The following is an 18,967-nucleotide window of genomic DNA, read 5'->3' on the forward strand; positions in this document are numbered from 1 at the left end:
AAAACCTGGCTGCCTTTCACAAATCTTAGTTTCAGTGGCCATGGGGGCTTCAAAAAGCCTCCCTGAGCAGGGGGCTCTGATGGGAGACCTCCTTTGTGCCCAGGTGAGCGCCTGACTGCCGATGAGATGGACGAACAGAGGAGGCAGAACGTTGCCTACCAGTACCTGTGTCACCTGGAGGAAGCCAAGCGGTGGGGCTGCACTTGGGGAGATCCTCGAGCTCACATCTTGGGGGGAAAGGGGGTGGTAAGGGGAAGGGCAGAGGGAAGGGGTGGGGAGTGGCTTAGCTTTTGAAAAGCAGAGATTTCTTAGGGGAGTTTTTAGGGAGCAGCTGAGGGAAGTTGTTCCTTTTCCAGGCAGGATTTAGGGTTATGTTGAATTTTAGGGCTGTTCTGAGATCCTGAGCAAGCCCAGTGGGTTTTGGGTGATGAAACTCAGCGAGGTGTGATGGGATTTTCAGGGAAATGAATCAGGGAATCCTGTCCTGGGGCTTATCCTGCAGAATGCTGTTTGGATCCTGTGCCTTTATGGCTCCTCAAAGCTGGCTGGGGGGGTTGTGTGTTTTGGTGGGGGGATACTCAACCCTCCACCCAAACTAAAAACCACCCAGCAGCAAGGGCCTGAAGGCTGAGCTCCCCTGCCAGGGAGGATTTATTGGAATGTGGCTGGGGGGGGTGTCCTTTGGGGTTTGTGACGTGCCCTGTCCCTGCCCTGCCAGCTGGATGGAAGCCTGTCTGGGTGAGGGGCTGCCCCCACCCACGGAGCTGGAGGAGACCCTGCGCAATGGGGTCCTCCTGGCCAAGCTGGGCCACTGCTTTGCCCCTGCTGTTGTCCCACTGAAGAAGATCTATGACCCTGAACAGACACGGTACAAGGTAAGGCTGTGGCACCAGAGGAAGGTGTCGTACCCCTTAGGGTGTAGCCCCAACCCTTTCCCTTGCTGGTGAGTGCAGAGTGAGGAAGGACTCATTGACAGCTGTGACAGAGTTCACAGGGGTCCAGGGATGAGGGAAGAGATGAGGATCTGACTCCATGTTTCAGAAGGCTTGATTTATTATTTTATAATATATATTACATTAAAACTATACTAAAAGAATAGAAGAAAGGAATGATAACAAAGTTTTGTGGCTTGGGCTCTCTGTCTGAGCCAGCTGGGCTGTGATTGGCCATTAATTAGAAACAACCACATGAGACTAATCCCAGATCCACCTGTTGCATTCCACAGCAGCAGATAATCAATGCTTACATGTTTTTCCTGAGGCCTCTCAGTTTCTCAGGAGGAAAAAATCCTAAGGAAAGTATTTTTCATAAAAGATGTCTGTGACAGACAGCAGTCACTGAGGGATTGCTCTGTAAGGGGGGCTGCAATAGGTTCCCTGAGCTGGAGATCACAGGCATTGCCTCTGTCTTTGACCTCCTGCTTTGGCTGGGTTGCTCTGGGGGCAAGGGAGACCCCAGGCCTGGAGAAGTTGGTGTTCAGCCTGACCTCAGCTCCTCTCTTCCAGACAGCTGGGCTTCACTTTCGGCACACAGATAACATCAACTACTGGCGTGATGCCATGAGCCACGTGGGGCTTCCCTCGGTAACGCCTCCCCTCTTCTCTCCCCAGCCAAGGGGCACACTGCCCTTTGCCTTGTGGCACTGCTGGGGGGGTGCTGGTATGGCAGGGGGGCTTTGTCTTTGCCCCTGATGTGTTCCTGTCTTGGTGGCAGATCTTCCACCCAGAGACCACTGACATCTATGACAAGAAGAACATGCCCCGGGTGGTCTACTGCATCCATGCCCTCAGGTGGGTGCCCTGGCCTGGCTCTCATGGGATGTGTTCATCAGCCCTTTGGTGGTGTCACCTGTCAGCCTCAGGTGACACAGAAGTGTCAGGAGGGATGTCACCCATGTGGGTTTGTATTTCAGCTTCTACCTCTTCAAGCTGGGGCTGGCTCCTCCGATCCAGGACTTGTATGGGAAAGTAAACTTCACAGGTATGTGCAGGGAGACCTGGGCTGGGACTTGCCAAGGGGGGTTTGCCACCAGTGCTCTGGGGTCCCGTGGCAGGAGGGGATGTGTGGAGTGAAAGCCTTGGATGTGTTTTGCCAAAATGGCCTCAGTTTTGGCAAAACCCCCATTGTGGGGGTTTTCTGCACCCCTCTTAGTCTGGCAGGGGAGTGGGGGCTCTGCTGGCTGCCCCTGCTCCAGTACTGGGCTATGAGGCTGGTGCTGAGCAGTGCTGCCTCTGCTCTGCTCCAGAGGAGGAGATCAACAACATGAAGCGGGAGCTGGAGAAGTATGGGCTGCAGCTGCCTGCCTTCAGCAAGATTGGAGGCATTTTGGCCAACGAACTCTCAGTGGATGAAGCAGCAGGTGATGGGTGCCTGGTGGGGAGCAGGGCTGGGTGTCAGCCTGTAGCAGGATTTTGGCTCAGCTACCAAATCTTGTGTTTGGGGGGTTCCCAGAAGAAGGAAGGAATGATGAATCTGACTCCGTGTTCTTAGAAAGCTAATTTAGTATTTTATGGTACTATATTGTATTAAAGAATACTATATTAAACTATACTAAAGAATACAGAAAGGATACTTACAGAAGGCTAAAAAGATAATAATGAAAACTCATGACTCCTTCCAGAGCCTCAACACAGCTTGGCAGTAATTGGTCATTAATTCAAAACAATTCACATGAAACCAATAAAACAAGCACCTGTTGGATAAACAATCTCCAATCCCATTCCAAAGCAGCAAAACACAAGGGAAGCAAATTAGATAATATTTTCCTTTTTTTCTGAGGCTTCTCAGCTTCCCAGGAGAAGAATCCTGGGCAAGGGGATTTTTCCAGAAAATATGATAGTGACAACTGAATGCCAAATTTGGGACCAGCAAACTGGGAGGGGGTGCCCTGGGAGGTGATGGTGGTCTGGGATGCAGTGGGAGGCACCTGGTTGTTGTCTTTGAGCCTGGCACAAGGCTGCAGGGGCTGGCACAGCCATTGCTAGGCAGCAGCAGCAGCAGCAGCTGGGGTTCTGGATTCCCTGGCTTGCTGTGAGACTTCCCAGGTGCTGGGAACTGCAGCAGGCCTGAACAGGGCAGGTTCCCACCATTGCCCGTGGAATGTCTCGTCCCACTGCATGCAGGGATAAAGCAGATGGTCCATCCTGCCCCTCTGTGTCCCATCTCACCCTCTGTGTCCCTCCCTGCCTCCCCTGCAGTCCACGCCGCCGTGCTGGCCATCAACGAGGCGGTGGAGCGAGGAGTGGTGGCCCAGACCATGGAGACCCTGCAGAACCCCCACGCCATGCTGCTGGGACTGCGCCACGAGCTGGCAGGTGCCTACCAGGAGGTGCTGCACCAGGCCAAGCTGGAGAAGGGCAGCAGTGCTAGAAACAGGGTGAGGAGGGCACGGGGTGCTCTGGGGTGGATGGGAGAGGAGCAGCTCCTTTGCTGATGGGGAGGTGGAGGGGTCCCTTGGCCAGAGACCATATGGGAGCCCTTGTGCTGAGCAGAATCATCTCAGCAGGAGATGATTCCTCCTTGGGGGCTCACCCAGGGGTTGGGGCTGGGAATGAGCCCAGGCATCTGCAGGGGACCCTACTGTGCATAGTGGGGTGTGCTTGGGCAGAAAGCTCAAGCTGGGGAGTCCCTGTCCAGTGCCCACAGGTGATCCCTGAAGGAGAGGACGTCTACGACTGGTGTCTGACCCAGGCTGAAATCCAAGGGAACATCAACAAAGTGAATGGTGAGCAAAGCTGGGGGTTCTCCAGGGCTTATGGTGAGACCGTGGTAGCCCTGGACATGGGGAGAGTGGTGGGCATAGCAGAAAGAAGTCTGCTCAGGCCAGCCTCAGACCTAGTGGGAAGAAGGGCTGGGTGTGCATTTCCAAGGAGAAATTAAAGTGACGGGTGTGCAGGCTTTAGCCATAGCTACCTTTGCTCCCTGGAGCTGTGGGATGAACTGGCCTCTTGTAGTGCGTGGAGCCCTGGAAGAGGTGGACAATGCCCTGGAGAGACAGGATGTGCTGGCACTGCACTGTGCACTGCAGGACCCCAGCCTGGCCCTGCGCTGTGTCCAGCGTGACAACCTCGAGCTCTACATGGAGCAGCTCAGCACAGACCGGGAGGAGAAGGCGCTGGTAGGGGCTGGCAGGAGCCTGGGGTGCAGGGTGCTGCTGCTGGGGGGCAGGCCATGGTCCCCAGGAAGAGGAGGTTCCATAGGCTGGGGAGTCCCCAGCTTTCTGCCAGGCAGCCCATGGTCCCCAGGAAGAGGGGGTCCCATAGGCTGGGGGCTCCCCAGCTTTCTGCCAGGCAGCCCATGGTCCCCAGGAAGAGGGGGTTCCATAGGCTGGGGAGTCCCCAGCTTTCTGCCAGGGGTCTGTCTGAGCACGGCTGCTCTGTCAGCACAAGCATGGTGAGCTGTGAGACCTGACAGCCCTCTGTGCCTGTGGCAGGAACTGGGCTACCTGGAGCTGCTGGAGCAGGAGGAGGTGCAGGCAGGGATCCACACAGCAAACCAGAGGGACGAGAAGGAGCAAGCCAGTGAGTGCCTGGGTGAACTCTTATTGCAGCTTCTGCTGCCCAGGAGCTGCTGGGCATGCTGGCAGCCTGGCCCTGAGCCAGGGCACAGCCCCCCTGTGCCAGCCCCTGTCTGTCCCTCAGTGCTGCAGGCTGTCGGCCGGATCAATGCCGCTGTCCGCCAAGGGGTGCCAGCCAAAACCTTGGAAGCTCTGATGGACCCTGCAGCCCAACTGCCTGATGTGCATGCCCCTGCTGCCCCCCTGTACCAGCAGCAGCTGGCCCTGCTGCAGAGCCAGCACCCACGGGTGAGACACCCCAGGTGTCACAGTGTTCACAGGGGTCTCAGGTTGAGGGAAGAGACGAGGATCTGACTCCATGTTTCAGAAGGCTTGATTTATTATTTTATGATATATATTACATTAAAACTATACTAAAAGAATAGAAGAAAGGAGGCTGGCTAAGAATAGAAAAAGAAAGAATGATAACAAAGGCTTGTGGCTCAGACTCTCTGTCCAAGCCAGCTGGGCTGTGATTGGCCATTAATTAGAAACAACCACATGAGCCCAATCCCAGATCCACCTGTTGCATTCCACAGCAGCAGATAACCATTGCTTACATTTTGTTCCTGAGGCCTCTCAGCTTCTCAAGAGGAACAATCCTAAGGAAAGGGTTTTTCATAAAAGATGCCTGTGACACCCAGGGATGGGCCATGGGTGCCCTGGACAGTGGGTGGGGTGGTCCCTTGCTGGGTCTGGGGTGCTTCCTTTGCTGCTGCTCCCCTGGGGAAGCTGGGCCTGGAGGAGGAGGAGGAGGTTATGGGGGTTCAGTGTCTCTGCCTGCTCCATGCAGGGCGAGTTGGCACAGGAGGAGTTGTTTGTGGCTGTGGAGATGCTCTCGGCTGTGGCACTGGTTAACCAAGCCCTGGATGCCAGGAACCCCAGCAGGCTCTGGAGCAGCCTGGTCAGCCCTGCCCTGGGCCTCTCAGGAGTTGAGGATGCAAATGCACAGCGGTGAGTTGGGCTCTGTGTTAGGGGTTGGGGTGAAGAAATCTTGTGAAAAGGGCTGGTCAGGGGGCCTGGGCTTTTTGTGGGCTTGTTCCAGCAGCCTCCTTGTCCTGTGCCTTGCCTTTCCCCGCTGAAGGATCTGCTCAGATTGCACCAAGCCCTCCTTGGAATGCACTGAGCTCTGCTTGGAATGCTTCAGGTCATTGCCTTGTTTCTCTCCTGCAGGTACTTTGATGACTTGCTGCAGCTGAAAGTCCAGTCGAGGAAAGCAGGAGCTGAGTTCCTGAGCTGGAATGACATTCAGGACAGCATCAACAACACCAACTCATCAGTGCAGGATGAAAACGACCGTGAGTCCTGCCCACACGAGTTTGGGCATGCAGGGGGGTCGCAGATATCCTGGGAGGGAGGGATTCCAGCCCCGATGAGACACGGGGAGAATCTCACACCACCCTGGGCTGTGACTCCCTTGGTGCCTGGAGATCGGAGGGGTTGAAGGACGTGTCCTCCCTTCCCTCCCCGCAGGAGCCCGTGCGCTCCGGCTGCTGAACGAGGCGCTACTGCAGGAGGACCCTGAGGTGACGCTGTCGGCGCTGCTGCTGCTGGCACCTGCCCTGCCCGACATCGCCCTTCCCACGGCCCCGCGCTACCACAGCGTCCTGGCCCGGGCACGGAGGCGGAAAGCCCAGGTGGGGTGGGGGGCATCAGCTGTGGAGACCCTCCCTGGCAGCGTGGCATCCCCCCTGGTACCCTGCCTTGCTCACAAGACTGTGAAATAAATAACCCCCCTTGGGGTTATTGTTGTTGTTATTGTTGTTATATTATTGCTATATTATTGTTATAATTATATATATATATATATATATAATTATATATATTTATTTTCACTATATATATTTATTATTATATTTATATATTATATATTATTTCTTATTATATGTATATATTGGTTATTATTATAGTTATATTATTATATTACATAATTATATTTTATTATTATATTATATTTTATTATTATAGTTATATTATTATATTTACTTTATTATTATATATTTCTATATCATAATATATTTATATATTATTAATGATTATATTTATATATTAGTTATTATAGTTATATTATCATATTGCATTATTATGCTTTATTTTATTATTATTGTTGTTATTATTATATTTACTTTTATTATATAGTTCTTATTATATTTATATATTATAATATATTTATATATTGTTTTATTATATTTATATATTAGTTATTATAGTTATTATATTACATTATTATATTTTATTTTATTTTTATTGTTATATTATTATTTTTATTATTATTGTCATTGTTGTTGTTATTATTATTAGCAAAGCAGGAGGTGCCCAGCTCACTAGAGCCCATCTCCCCCATCTCCCAGGCCACACAGGACAATGGAGCTGTTCTTTGCTGGGAAGAAATCCAGGAAGGGGTCTGCCAGGCCAACCAGGACACAGTGGCAGCCAGGAGGAGTGAGTGCTGTCCCCATGTGGGTGCTGCTGGAGGCTGGGGGACAAGAAGGGGCTGATGTGAGCCCCTCTGCTCCCGCAGTGGCTCTGGGCATAGCTGCCATCAACCAGGCCATCAAGGAAGGGAAGGCATCACAGACACTGAGGGTGCTATGCAACCCTGATGTGGCCCTGCATGGGGTGGTGAACGCCTGTGCTGACACCTACCAGGAGCAGCTGGCGGCTCTGATGGCCACCAAGAGACCAGCAGGTAAAACCTTGGGGGCTGCAAAACCTCCCCTGCCCTGGGAGCCTGTGGTGCCCCCCTGGCCAGGGTGTTCATGGGGAGCAGCACCCTGCAGCAGCTCCCATCCATCCTGGCATGCAGGGAGCACAAAGCCATGCTGGGTCAGGCACAGGCTGCTGGATGGGGCCGAGTTCTACCTGAACCTGCAGACCTTGGAGGGCAGCTGGCAGTGCCCACGCCACGGCAGCTTCAACAGCACACACCTGAGCCAGGAGGAGATGCAGGTATGGGCAGGATGGGTGTGATGGTGTTTGCAGGGGTCTTAGGGTGAGGGAAGAGACGAGAATGTTGACTCTATGTTTCAGAAGGCTTGATTTATTATTTTATGATATATATTATACTAAAAGAATAGAAGAAAGGGTTTCATCAGAGGGGTTTCATCAGAAAGGGTTTCATCAAGGCTGGCTAAGAATAGAAAAAGAATGATAACAAAGGCTTGTGACTGACCGAGACAGTCCAGACAGCTGGGCTGTGATTGGCCATTAATTAGAAACAACCACATGAGACCAATCCCAGATGCCCCTGTTGCGTTCCACAGCAGCAGATAACCATTGTTTGCGTTTTGTTCCTGAGGCCTCTCAGCTTCTCAGGACGAAAAATCCTCAGGAAAGGACTTTTCAGAAAATATCCTGGCTACAAGTGGGCACCGCTGGCACTGAGCTGGTGCTGCCTGGTGTCCTTGCAGTCTGTCATCACCCGAGTGACGCTGGCCCACGAGCGGGAGCGCCTGTGGGCATCCAGGGTGGCCCTGGTGGTGAAGCTGCAGGCGCGGCTCCGCGGGTTCCTCGTCCGCCGGCAGCTCGCGGCACGGCGCCACGTCCTGCAGGAGCAGAGGCCAGCTGCCATCAGGATCCAGGTGACACAGCCAGCCAGGGCCTGTCCCTGCTCTGAGCACAGCCACACAAACCATGGGCAGCTCCTCGCAGCACCTTCTGGCAGGCCCTGGGAGGAGCCAGCGCTTGCTGCTCTCTGTTTTTACTGCCAGGACCCCGAGGTGCTGCAGAGAGCAGTGAGGGGCTTGTTTCTCTCACAGTGGCTGCTTTGGGTGCTGGTTTCCTCTTTCCCCATGCTCTGTTATTCTCTTTCTTCATGTGCACCCTGAAAAACCAATGGAGTCACAGTGGCCTCACTCAGGTCTCTCTACCTGGTGTCTTCTTGTGCCCAGGCTTGCTGGAGGGGGTACAGGCAGCGCAGAGCTTACCTGGACAGGCTACACTACCTGAAATCCAACACAGAGGCTGCAATCAAGGTTTGGAGGATTCTTTCTACAGCCTTTGTTCTCGTGTTGGGCACTGTCACCTGCTTGTTCAGCTTGTGAGGGTGGCATCTACTCCTGCCCAGTGCAGAGGAGCCAGGGGGGATTGTGGCAGCTGGGCCAGGGCAGCGTGTGAGTGGACAGGGGAGAAAAAAAATCATAGAATAGAATTGTTACCATGGGCTCAATGAGGCTGGAAAAGCCCTTGAAGATCACTGAGTCCATCTCAGCACTGCCAAGGCCACCACTAACCATGTCCCCAAGTGCCACATCCCTATGGGTGTTAAATCCCTCCCAGGATGTTGAACCCACCACATTGCTGGGCAGCCTGTGCCAATGCCTGACCACCCTTTCCACGCAGAAATTTTCCTTAATTTCCAACCTAAACCTCCCCTGGAAGTCCTCATGATTTTTCCCCTCCACCCATTCCTTTTGGCCAAGCAAGTCCTTCCAGAATCCAAATGTTTGAACATCTCTCCCAGATCCAGGCAGCTGTGAGGATGTGGCAGGCACAGAGGAAGTACCAGGAGAGGCTGCGCTACTTCAGGCAGAATGTAAGGGATGGGATGGGATGGGATGGGATGGGATGGGTGTCAAACAGCTCCTGGGACTGTGTTGGTGGGGATGTAGAGGGGTGATCTGGAGCAGTTGGATCCCTGTCCCTGAGTGCTCACAGTGCAGCTGGAAGAATTGATTCATCCTGGCATGGGGACAGATGGGAAGGAATAGGTACCTGGTGGGTCTGGAAGCCAAACTCTCAGGTTTTGTGAAGCGTGAAGAGAGCAAAACCACTCCAGTTCCATCAAAAAACAACAATGACTTCAAGATTTCCATTAAAAAGGGAAGGAATTTTTAGGGGAGAAAAGGGGAGGGTGTCAGCTGTGGGAAGTGAAGTTGCACCCCTGGAGTTGCTGCAGCTTCTGATATACAGTGAATGGGGGGGGAATGACCACTGAGAAGGGCAGAATCCCAAAATCTCTCCTGTTTTGTAGAGATCCTCATCCCAGGCCTTAATACATTCCTGGCAGTGGGACCAGGCAGTGATGTGCTTGTCCAGCACTCCTTCACTCCCCACGTGTGTTAGGGACACCGTGGAAAAGCATCTCCCACCCCCTTGTTTGTCTTGGCAGATTAAAGCTGTAATTAAAATCCAGGCTTTTGTGCGAGCCAACAAGGCCCGTGGGGATTACAGGATGCTGGGTAAGTGCCTGCTCACTGCTGCTCTGAAGTGAGATGGCTAATTAGCAAGGGGACTCTGCCTCTCCCCTTGCTGGCCCTGCACAGTGGGGAGCAGTGATGAGCAGGCTGCTGGTGGCCCCTTGGCAAGGACAGGAGTGACAGAGCCTTGGTGCTGCCCCTGTGCCCCCAAAAGCTTCCTGGAGGTTTTTGCACAGTGTGGCTGTGTGCTGTCCCATGCCCTGCTGCTGCAAGAAGATGCTTTTTGGAGAGGAGGAAGGGGTGTCTGAGGGTCTGCAATGGGGGAAATTATTCACGGCCTTACTGTGCATTGCTGCAGTCCACACCAAGAGTCCGCCCCTGGGCATCGTCCGGCGCTTCATCCACCTGCTGGAGCAGAGCCAGCACGACTTCTGGGAGGAGTCAGAGGTGCTGAGGCTGCAGGAGGAGGTGGTGAAGAGGATCCGTGCCAGCCGGCAGCTGGAGAGCGACCTGGACCTCATGGACATCAAGATTGGGCTGCTGGTCAAGAACAGGATCACTCTGCAGGTAGAGAGAGAGGGGGAGGACTTGGCTGCCTCATGCCATCCTGCCCTCCATGGCATTACAGCTTGGACTCTGCTTAATTTTTTAAGCAGTTGGAGGGGTTGGGGAGCACTAGGGTGTTGTCATCCTATTGCAAAAGCCTCCACATCTTCTTGGTGATTTCTCATGGGCATCTCCTTGCAGCACTGACTCCTTCTTCCTCACATCACAACCAACAAACACCAACTCCCTTCTCAACCAGCTAGCCCACTCTTTTGTAGCACTCTTCTTCTTATTTGACACAGTTGTGGCCTATTAAGGGCAGGCCTGTTCCTGATCTTTGGTGATTAGTACAGCTGCAACTCCTCAGGTCTCAGAATCTCTGCTGGCCACAGTAACTCTGAGATGTATACAAGTCTCTTTTCCCAGCCCAGCTGTTGAAGAAGGAGTCAGGATTCTTTTGTTCTTGTTCTCAAAGTTGTTTATTGGTTCTTATCTATAAAATTCTTTCTCTGGCCTGCCGAGGTCTGTTCAGCAGGTCACACAGAGGCACACTGGTGTTATCTTTTTATACTAAAAACTACATGTACATTATTTACAATAACTTCCCAATACCTATCACCCATGTTAGACAGTGAGTTTCTACATCAAACCAATCTAAAAGTGCCACCATCACAGCAGAAGATGGAGGCCAAGAAGAAAAAAGACTGGACATGCCCAGATTCCTCCATCTTGCTCCCTGAGCCCTCATTCTAAAAACCCCAAAAATCAATTTTTCACCCTGTGATAAACTAACTATTATTCTACTTAAACTCTCTTGACTTGTAATTCTTCATATAAGGTTGGTAATTTTTTCCATGGGTCAAGATCAAAGGCACAGGGGTCTTGGGCTCTGTGCCAAGGTCTCTGAGCCCCCTGGCAGGGGTTTGAGCCATCCAGGGCAGCCAGAGGAATTTCCTGTGTTCTCACTCAGGGGTGAGATTGCCTTCTGCACTATTCTCTTACACTCTATCCCTCCACACTAGGGTGCCTCTGGCTCTCCCAGAAATTGGTCACAATTCCAGAGCCTTAGGCAGACCCCAGTGCTTCTCTCCCACCACAGGAGGTGGTGTCCCACTGCAAGAAGCTGACCAAGAAGAACAAGGAGCAGCTCTCAGAGATGATGTCCATGGACAAGCAGAAGGGGCTCAAGACACTCAGCAAGGAGAAGAGGCAGAAGCTGGAGGCCTATCAGCACCTCTTCTACCTGCTGCAGGTGGGGCTGGGGTGTGGTGGTGTTCACAGGGGTCTTAGGATGAGGGAAAAGATGAGGATCTGATTCCATGTTTCAGAAGGCTTGATTTATTATTTTATGATATATATTATACTAAAATTATACTAAAAGAATAGAAGAGAGGATTTCATCAGAAGGCTGGCTAAGAATAGAAAAAAAAAATGAAAGAATGATAACAAAGGTTTGTGGCTCAGACTCTCTGTCTGAGCCAGCTGGGCTGTGATTGGCCATTAATTAGAAACAACCACATGAGACCAATCCCAGATCCACCTGTTGCATTCCACAGCAGCAGATTGGTTACATTTTGTTCCTGAGGCCTCTCAGCTTCTCAGGAAAAAAAATCCTAAGGAAAGGATTTTCCATAAAATATCCTGGCTACACTGGGGGGCTCTGCTGTGTCCCCCACAGCTGGAGGGGCAGTGCAGGGACCTGGCCCCTCGCTACCCCAGCTGGGCTACCTTGGTGTCCCTCCTCCCTGCAGACACAGCCAGTGTACTTGGCCAGGCTGATCTTCCAGATGCCCCAGAACAAATCCACCAAATTCATGGAGTCGGTGATCTTTACTCTTTACAACTACGCTTCCAGCCCACGGGAGGCTTATCTGCTGCTGCAGCTCTTCAAAGTGGCACTGCAGGAGGAGATCAGGTGGGTGTCCTGCCCAGGGAAAGGCAGGAGGAGATCAGGTGTGTGTGTCCTGCCCAGGGAACAGGGAAAGGCAGGGGGAGATCAGATGGGTGTCCTGCTCTGAGAAAGGCAGGAGGAGATCAGGTGTGTGTCCTGCCCAGGGAACAGGGAAAGGCAGGAGATCAGGTGGGTGTCCTGCTCTGAGAAAGGCAGGAGGAGATCAGGTGTGTGTGTCCTGCCCAGGGAACAGGGAAAGGCAGGGGGAGATCAGGTGTGTGTCCTGCTCTGAGAAAGGCAGGAGGAGATCAGGTGTGTGTGTCCTGCTCTGGGAACAGGGAAAGGCAGGAGGGGATCAGGTGGGTGTCCTGCCCAGGGAACGGCAGGGGGAGATCAGGTGTGTGTGTCCTGGCCAGGGAAAGGCAGGAGATCAGGTGGGTGTCCTGCTCTGGGAAAGGCTGAACTGCATCAGCTTGGATGCTGTCCTCTCTGCTGCCTCCTGCTTGGAGCACACACAAACACTGCTCCATGCCCTGATCCCATCTGCCCCATCTCTGTCCCCAGGTCCAAGGTGGACCACGTTCATGACATCCTGACGGGCAATGCCACAGTGATCCGGCTCCTGGTCGGCTTCTACCGCAACATGCCTGGGCAGAGCGCCCTGAGGCAAATCCTGGCTGGCCCCGTGCAGGAGGTGCTGCAGGACAGGACCCTCAGCATCAACACAGACCCCGTGGACATCTACAAGGCCTGGATCAACCAGACTGAGTCACAGAGTGGGCACAGAAGGTCAGAGCCTGGGGAAGGAGGCTTGGCTCGGCCACAGGGTGCTGGGCATTGAGATGGTGATGGGGTCCTGTGCTCCTTTCACAGCAAGCTGCCCTACGAGGTGAGCCCTGAGCAGGCTCTCAGCCACCCCGAGGTCCAAAGGAGGCTGGACATTTCCATCCGCAATCTCCTGGCAGTAACAGACAAGTTTGTCTCTGCCATCACCTCTTCTGTGGACAAGATCCCGTGAGTGTCCCCATGGTTTCTGTGCACACCCCAGGAGTGCTCTGGGCTCTCAGGTGTCTCCAGCAAGGCCTTAGAAAGGAGGTTGGATTATGGGGGGGCTTCCTGGCCCCTTTGCTGCTGCAGGACTGAGTTACTGCACTGTCAGCAAGGGGAACCCCAAATATCAGCAGCACCTCATGGGTTGGCTGGTTTTTCTGCTCTGTTTCTGGGCAGTTTACTGCTGACATTGAGATGCATGCCAGCTTTGTGGTCATCTCAGAGGATGAAGGCCTCCTCCAGAGATGCCTGGGTTGGCAGCAGGGAGGGGGGAAGGAGCTGAGGGATGCTGTAGCTGCCAATCCTGCCTGTGGGCTTCTCCATCACCCCAGGGCTGGGGGTTTGCTGCTCCTTGGATGATGGGTTGTAGGACTGGGTCATCAGGGTGGACTCACATGCTGATGGTCCTCTCCCCACCTCTCCTCAGCTATGGGATGCGCTACATGGCCAAAATCCTGAGGATGTCCTTGGTTGAGAAATTCCCCAAGGCCCCAGCAGAGGAGGTTGATAAGGTACTGTGGGGCTGGGGCTCCTGCATGGTTTGGTGGGGTTCAGCTGTGTCTGTACTTGAAGGGCCACAAAAGGTCCTCTTAACTTAAAAACACCTCCAAGTCAACATTTTCCTTGAGCCCCTAAGGAAATGCCAAGGGTGGGCTTTTCCCCTGCACTGCCATCTATTCCAGGAGGGTCCTACCATGCAGAGCAAGGATGAGACATCCTTCCCTGCTGAGGTGTCACCTCCTCGGGCCCTAACCCAATTGCTCCCCAGCCTGTCTCACGCCCTAGATCGTGGGGAACCTGCTCTACTACCGCTTCATGAACCCAGCAGTGGTGGCCCCTGATGGCTTTGACATCGTGGCCATGTCAGCCGGGGTGGCCCTGCGCCCCGAGCAGCGCCGCAGCCTGGGCTCCATCGCCAAGGTGCTGCAGCACGCCGCCGCCCACAAGGCCTTCCAGGGGGACAGTGCCCACCTCTGCGGGCTCAACCGCTACCTGGAGCACACCCACAGCAAGTTCAGGTGATGGTGGTGGGCTGGGAGGGTGGCTTGGAGCCCGTGGCAGGGGTTTGGGGCTGAGCCAAGGGGTCCCTCCCTGCAGGAGGTTCATCTCTGCTGCCTGCTGTGTCCCTGAGCCTGAGGAGAGGTTTGACATGGATGAATACTCAGAGATGGTGGCAGTGGCCAAACCAGTCATCTACATCACCGTGGGGGAGCTCATCAACACGCACAAGGTCGGGGCATAAAGCTCATGGCAAGCTCTGTTTCCTCTGCTCCCACCCCCTGGGCTTTCTGCTGAGTTTCTTCCCATTCTTCTGTATTCCACCCCTGGCACAGCTTCCCTCTTCCTGACCCCTTATTTTCTCTTCTAAGCAAGGAAATAACCTAAATTCTGCAGGTTTGTCCTTCTGCAAACCTCAGATCTTCTCCACTCCCTCTTGGGTGTGAAGGGTGACCCTCCCTCACTCTCCATTTGCATCCCCCTTGCCACTGATTCATCCCTTGCACTGTCCAGCTCCTGCTTGAGCACCGGGACTCCATCACATCACACCCCAGTGACCCCCTGCACGAGCTCCTGGAGGATCTTGATGAGCTTCCTACAGTCCAGTCCCTGCTTGGTAGGTTGGGTTCTGGGACCAGAAGGGAGGAGGGTGGACGTGGATACACTTTCCTTGCACAGAACTTGAGCTGGATTGCTTTGGGCATGGAAAGCCAGCCCTCTGGAGCCCAACAGAGCTAGCAGGGCTCTCTGTGCCCTCACAGGGGAGAGTGTTGCCAGCCTGGGAGACAGCAGTGCTGAGCAGCTCTCCCAGCTCAGCAGAACAGAGATCTCCCTCACCCTCACCAACAAGCTGGTGCCAGTGGCCAGCAGCGAGGAGAGTGACACGAGGAGCCTGCTGCTGAGGTGAGTCTGGGCTCTGTGGGCATCAGGAGGGGGCTGGGATGCTCAAGGAGGGCAAGAAACCCTTGGGAGGCAACTGAATATTGTGTGGAGTGTGATGGTGTGGAGCGGATGCCTGACATCTCCCTCTGGTCTCTAGCACCAAGCAGATGCTGGTGGATTTGATCCAGTGCCAAGCAGGAGATTCCCTCCCAGACATCCTGTGGACACCAGCCTCAGAGCATGAGGTGGGATGTGTGAGGCTGCTGCTAGGGATGAACTGAAAAACTTGGTGGGCAAAGGGTGAAAAAGTTCTCAGCAAAAAGCTGCCCTGCTCCTCTCAGAGGTTTGGCCACTGATCTTGTGATCCAGCAGTGCCCGGACTCTGGTGTACAGAAAAATTACCTGTTCTGGGCCACATCAAAGTGTGGGTGAAGGAGTTCTATAGTAAATTCAAGGCGACCCCTGTGGCAGGGAGAAATGATTAATCTGACTCCATGATATCAGAAGGCTAATTAATCACTTTATTATACTGTATTATTCTATCCTGTATTGCAATACATCTGAGCTGAAACTGCACAAGCACTCAACTGCACAAAATGTTGTGTCTGTCTGCTGACCGACCGTCGGGACACAGTTTGCAGAGGTTGGTCAAGGAAACAAAACACCACCACTTTGGGTAAACAATCTGCATATTGCATTCCACTTTGGCACAGCACAGGTGCAGCAAATGAGATCAGCATTGTTTTGATCATTCTTTTCTCTGCTTCTCTCAGGTTCACAGAATGTGAATCCCGCAGAGTTCGGTTGTTCCGTCTCTGTATCCCATTCCAGCTGTGCTCCAGGCTGACCCCTTCTCATCCCTAGGAAGCTGCCCATGAGCACCTCGTGTGCCAGCGAGCTCTGTGGGATGCCCAGCCCTCTGCCCAGCAGCTGAAGCACCACCCCTCCCTGGCTGCCAACAGCCAGCTCTCCATGGAGGAGAAGAAGCGCAAGGTCACCCGCAACCTGCGGCGCTTGGAGAGCCTGGGGCTGGTGCGCTCTGCCAACCACTACCAGGAGCTCATTGATGAGCTGGCCAAGGTGAGTTGGGGGGTGTTGAGTTGGGAATCACCCCTAAACCCCCAGAGGTCCTGCTCTGGTAAAGCTCCTGATGACAAACGTTGGTTTTCTGGCGCTGCTGTTTCCTCCAGGACATCCGGAACCAGCGGCGGCACCGGCAGCAGCGCCGCAGGGAGCTCCTGAAGCTGAGGCAGACCCTGGAGGGCCTCGATGCCAAGACTCAGTTTTATGAGGAGCAAATTGATTATTACAATCAGTACATCAAAACCTGCCTTGACAACTTGGCAGCCAGCAACAAGTGCGGTTCCTTACCAAAAATCAGTAATTTTTTAAAAAAACCCGTTACTTGTTCTCATTGCTCTCTGGTTGTTGTGAGTCCTGGAGGTGCTGGGAATCCAAGAGGTCACAGGTGGCCAGAGATGAGCTCTCACCATGTGGTCCCTTCTCTTCCAGGGGCAGTGGGAAGAGCAAGAAGCTGCCATGTCTGCACTACACAGCAGCCCAGCTGTGGGAGAAGGGGGTGCTGCTGGAGATCCAGGACCTGCCACCCAGCCAGTGAGTGACCCTGCTCCAGGGGAGGAGCTCCTGCTTGGGGTTATTCAGTGCAAGGCCAGCAGCTGGACTCGATGCCCTCAGAGATCCTTGTGGGTCCCTTCTGATCCAGGATATTCCATGATTCTATGAAAACTTGGGCAGGTAGAGGAAAATAACAGAAGAGGAGGATGCGTGTGGGCCACTGTTGTCCTGCCATGTGGGGAAAGTTGTTTTGTGTAGGACAATGCAGGAAAGTTGGGATTTGCAGTGGGGTTTGGGCTGTGGGTCTGGCTGCTGTGCTGAGGGGGTGCCCTGGGTGGGTCAGCTGCTCCCTGGCTGTGTTAAAACTTTTGGTAGTGAGTGGCTCTGTCTTCCTCAGGCTCAAGAACGTGGTTTTTGACATCATCCCCTGTGAGGAATCAGGGAGGTTCCAGGTGAAAGCCAAATTCATGGGCATTGACATGGAGGACTTCCAGCTGCACTACCAGGTGGGGAGCCTGTCCTGCAGCTCTCAGAGTGTTTGTGCTTGAGATGACCCCAAGGTGTCAGAAAATCTCTTTTTCCCAGCCCTGAGGTTGAAGAAGGAGTCAGGATTCTTTGGCTGTGGTTTTCAAGGTTGTTTATTCTCTGTTATATGTAACATTCTTTTTCTGACCTGCTGAGGTCTGTCCAGCAAGTCAGTCCATGGCACACTGACTGCCCCAGAGGTGATGTTATCTTTTTATACTTAAAACTACGTGTACATGATAAAAAATCAGGGGCTAGGGTTTAGTTGGGGCATACCCTTAAGGAGGGGGGGAGCCTTCCTTCTTTAGCTTAAAGGGCTAATGCTGGTTCATAGCTTCTGAATGCTCAGGATGATATTAGGGAGGATCAGCTTTCAAAGCTGGCGAGTGGGGTGGATTCTACTACAATTGCTATGAAGCTGTGGTTGGCTCACAATAATTTCCTAATAATTCACAATAATTTCCCAATACCTATCACCTATGTTAGACACTATGTGTTTCTACTCTAAACCAATCCAAAAGTGCCACCATCACCCAAAAGATGGAGGCCAAGAAGAAGAAAGAAGAAGGACAAGGCACGCCCAAATCCCTCCATCTTGGCTTCTGAACCCCCATTCTAAAAACCCCAAAGTTTTACTTTTTCACCCCATAACAAACTAACTGTCATTCTCCTTAAACTCTCGTGCCTTCACATAAAGTTGGTCATTTTCTCCATGGGTTCAAATCAAAGGCAAAGGTGTTTGTGACTCTGTGCCAGGGTCTCTGAGCCCCCTGGCAGGGGCTGGAGCCCTCCAGGGCAGCCAGAGGGGTGTCCTGGGTTCTGACCCAAACCCAGATCCCTGTGCTCGGCCTGGGCACCCAGCAGGGCTTCCCTGGCTGGGCACAGTGGCAGTGAGAGTCCCCTTTCCCACAGGACCTGCTGCAGCTGCAGTACGAGGGCGTAGCAGTCATGAAGATGTTCCATAAGGCCAAGGTCAACGTCAACCTGCTCATCTTCCTCCTCAACAAGAAGTTCTTCAAGAAGTGACAGGGTCAGGGGTGGGGCCAGAGGGAAGGGGAGCAATAAGAACCTGCCAGAGCCATCAGGGCTGGTGGTGCCAGGGCAGGGGAGCTGCTGCTGGCCACGGAGCTTTCCTGACTGGGGAACCCAGGCCCAGCCCCAGCCCTGGGCACCCTGAGCTTGGTACTAAACCAGTGCCCAACCTCCCTGCAGGAGGATGCAGCTGCCAAAGCTTTTGCAGCATGTGTTGCTTTTAAAACCTATTTTATCTGGGTGTTTTGGCTGTTTAGTTCCTGTGTTGCCAACAGCCAGCTGCCCACTCTGTATTTCTGGACACTACACAGCTTTTACTGATATAATAAAGGTATCTTATTTATCTATTTATCTAATTTATCTATCTATCTATCTACCTATCTATCTATCTATCTCTCTTTATATCTCTCTATATATCTATATAGATATATATCTATATATTGATATATATATAAATATATATATTGATATATTGAAATATATCAATATATAAAAATATATATTGATATATATCAATATATATATAAATATATATATCTATATATATAGATATATCAATATATATAAATATATATATTGATATATTGAAATATGAATATATGTATTTTTATATATATATCCATATCTATATGTATATAGATATGGATATATATATATATATATATATATATATATATTTCTTACATAAATATATTTCTTCCTCACACTAAGGCTTGGGAAATGTCAGAATCAGTCTTTAGATGGAGGGGTAGTGAGAGGCCAGAACAGAGAGGC

The 18,967-nt window shown here is 52.3% G+C and overlaps 1 protein-coding gene across 1 annotated transcript; it reads left to right on the forward strand.

Moving 5' to 3' along the window:
* Positions 1-111: 111 nt before the first annotated feature.
* Positions 112-18,187, forward strand: IQGAP3 (IQ motif containing GTPase activating protein 3). The gene is made up of 37 exons (XM_036398033.1): positions 112-191; positions 719-875; positions 1,506-1,583; positions 1,714-1,790; positions 1,913-1,980; positions 2,246-2,359; positions 3,198-3,392; positions 3,662-3,724; positions 3,954-4,117; positions 4,433-4,520; positions 4,641-4,804; positions 5,349-5,509; positions 5,729-5,853; positions 6,029-6,192; positions 6,907-6,997; positions 7,077-7,244; positions 7,362-7,504; positions 7,966-8,136; positions 8,446-8,529; positions 9,018-9,089; positions 9,666-9,735; positions 10,052-10,260; positions 11,339-11,491; positions 11,991-12,154; positions 12,695-12,919; positions 13,004-13,144; positions 13,608-13,692; positions 13,967-14,199; positions 14,279-14,411; positions 14,693-14,795; positions 14,941-15,082; positions 15,219-15,306; positions 15,926-16,141; positions 16,252-16,418; positions 16,574-16,675; positions 17,034-17,142; positions 18,074-18,187. Exons 1-37 carry the CDS (start codon positions 127-129, stop codon positions 18,185-18,187), a joined length of 4,866 nt encoding a protein of 1,621 aa, XP_036253926.1. The 5' UTR covers positions 112-126.
* Positions 18,188-18,967: the final 780 nt, after the last annotated feature.

This window comes from Molothrus ater, chromosome 29 (assembly GCF_012460135.2).
Source record: "Molothrus ater isolate BHLD 08-10-18 breed brown headed cowbird chromosome 29, BPBGC_Mater_1.1, whole genome shotgun sequence".
NCBI lineage: Eukaryota > Metazoa > Chordata > Aves > Passeriformes > Icteridae > Molothrus > Molothrus ater.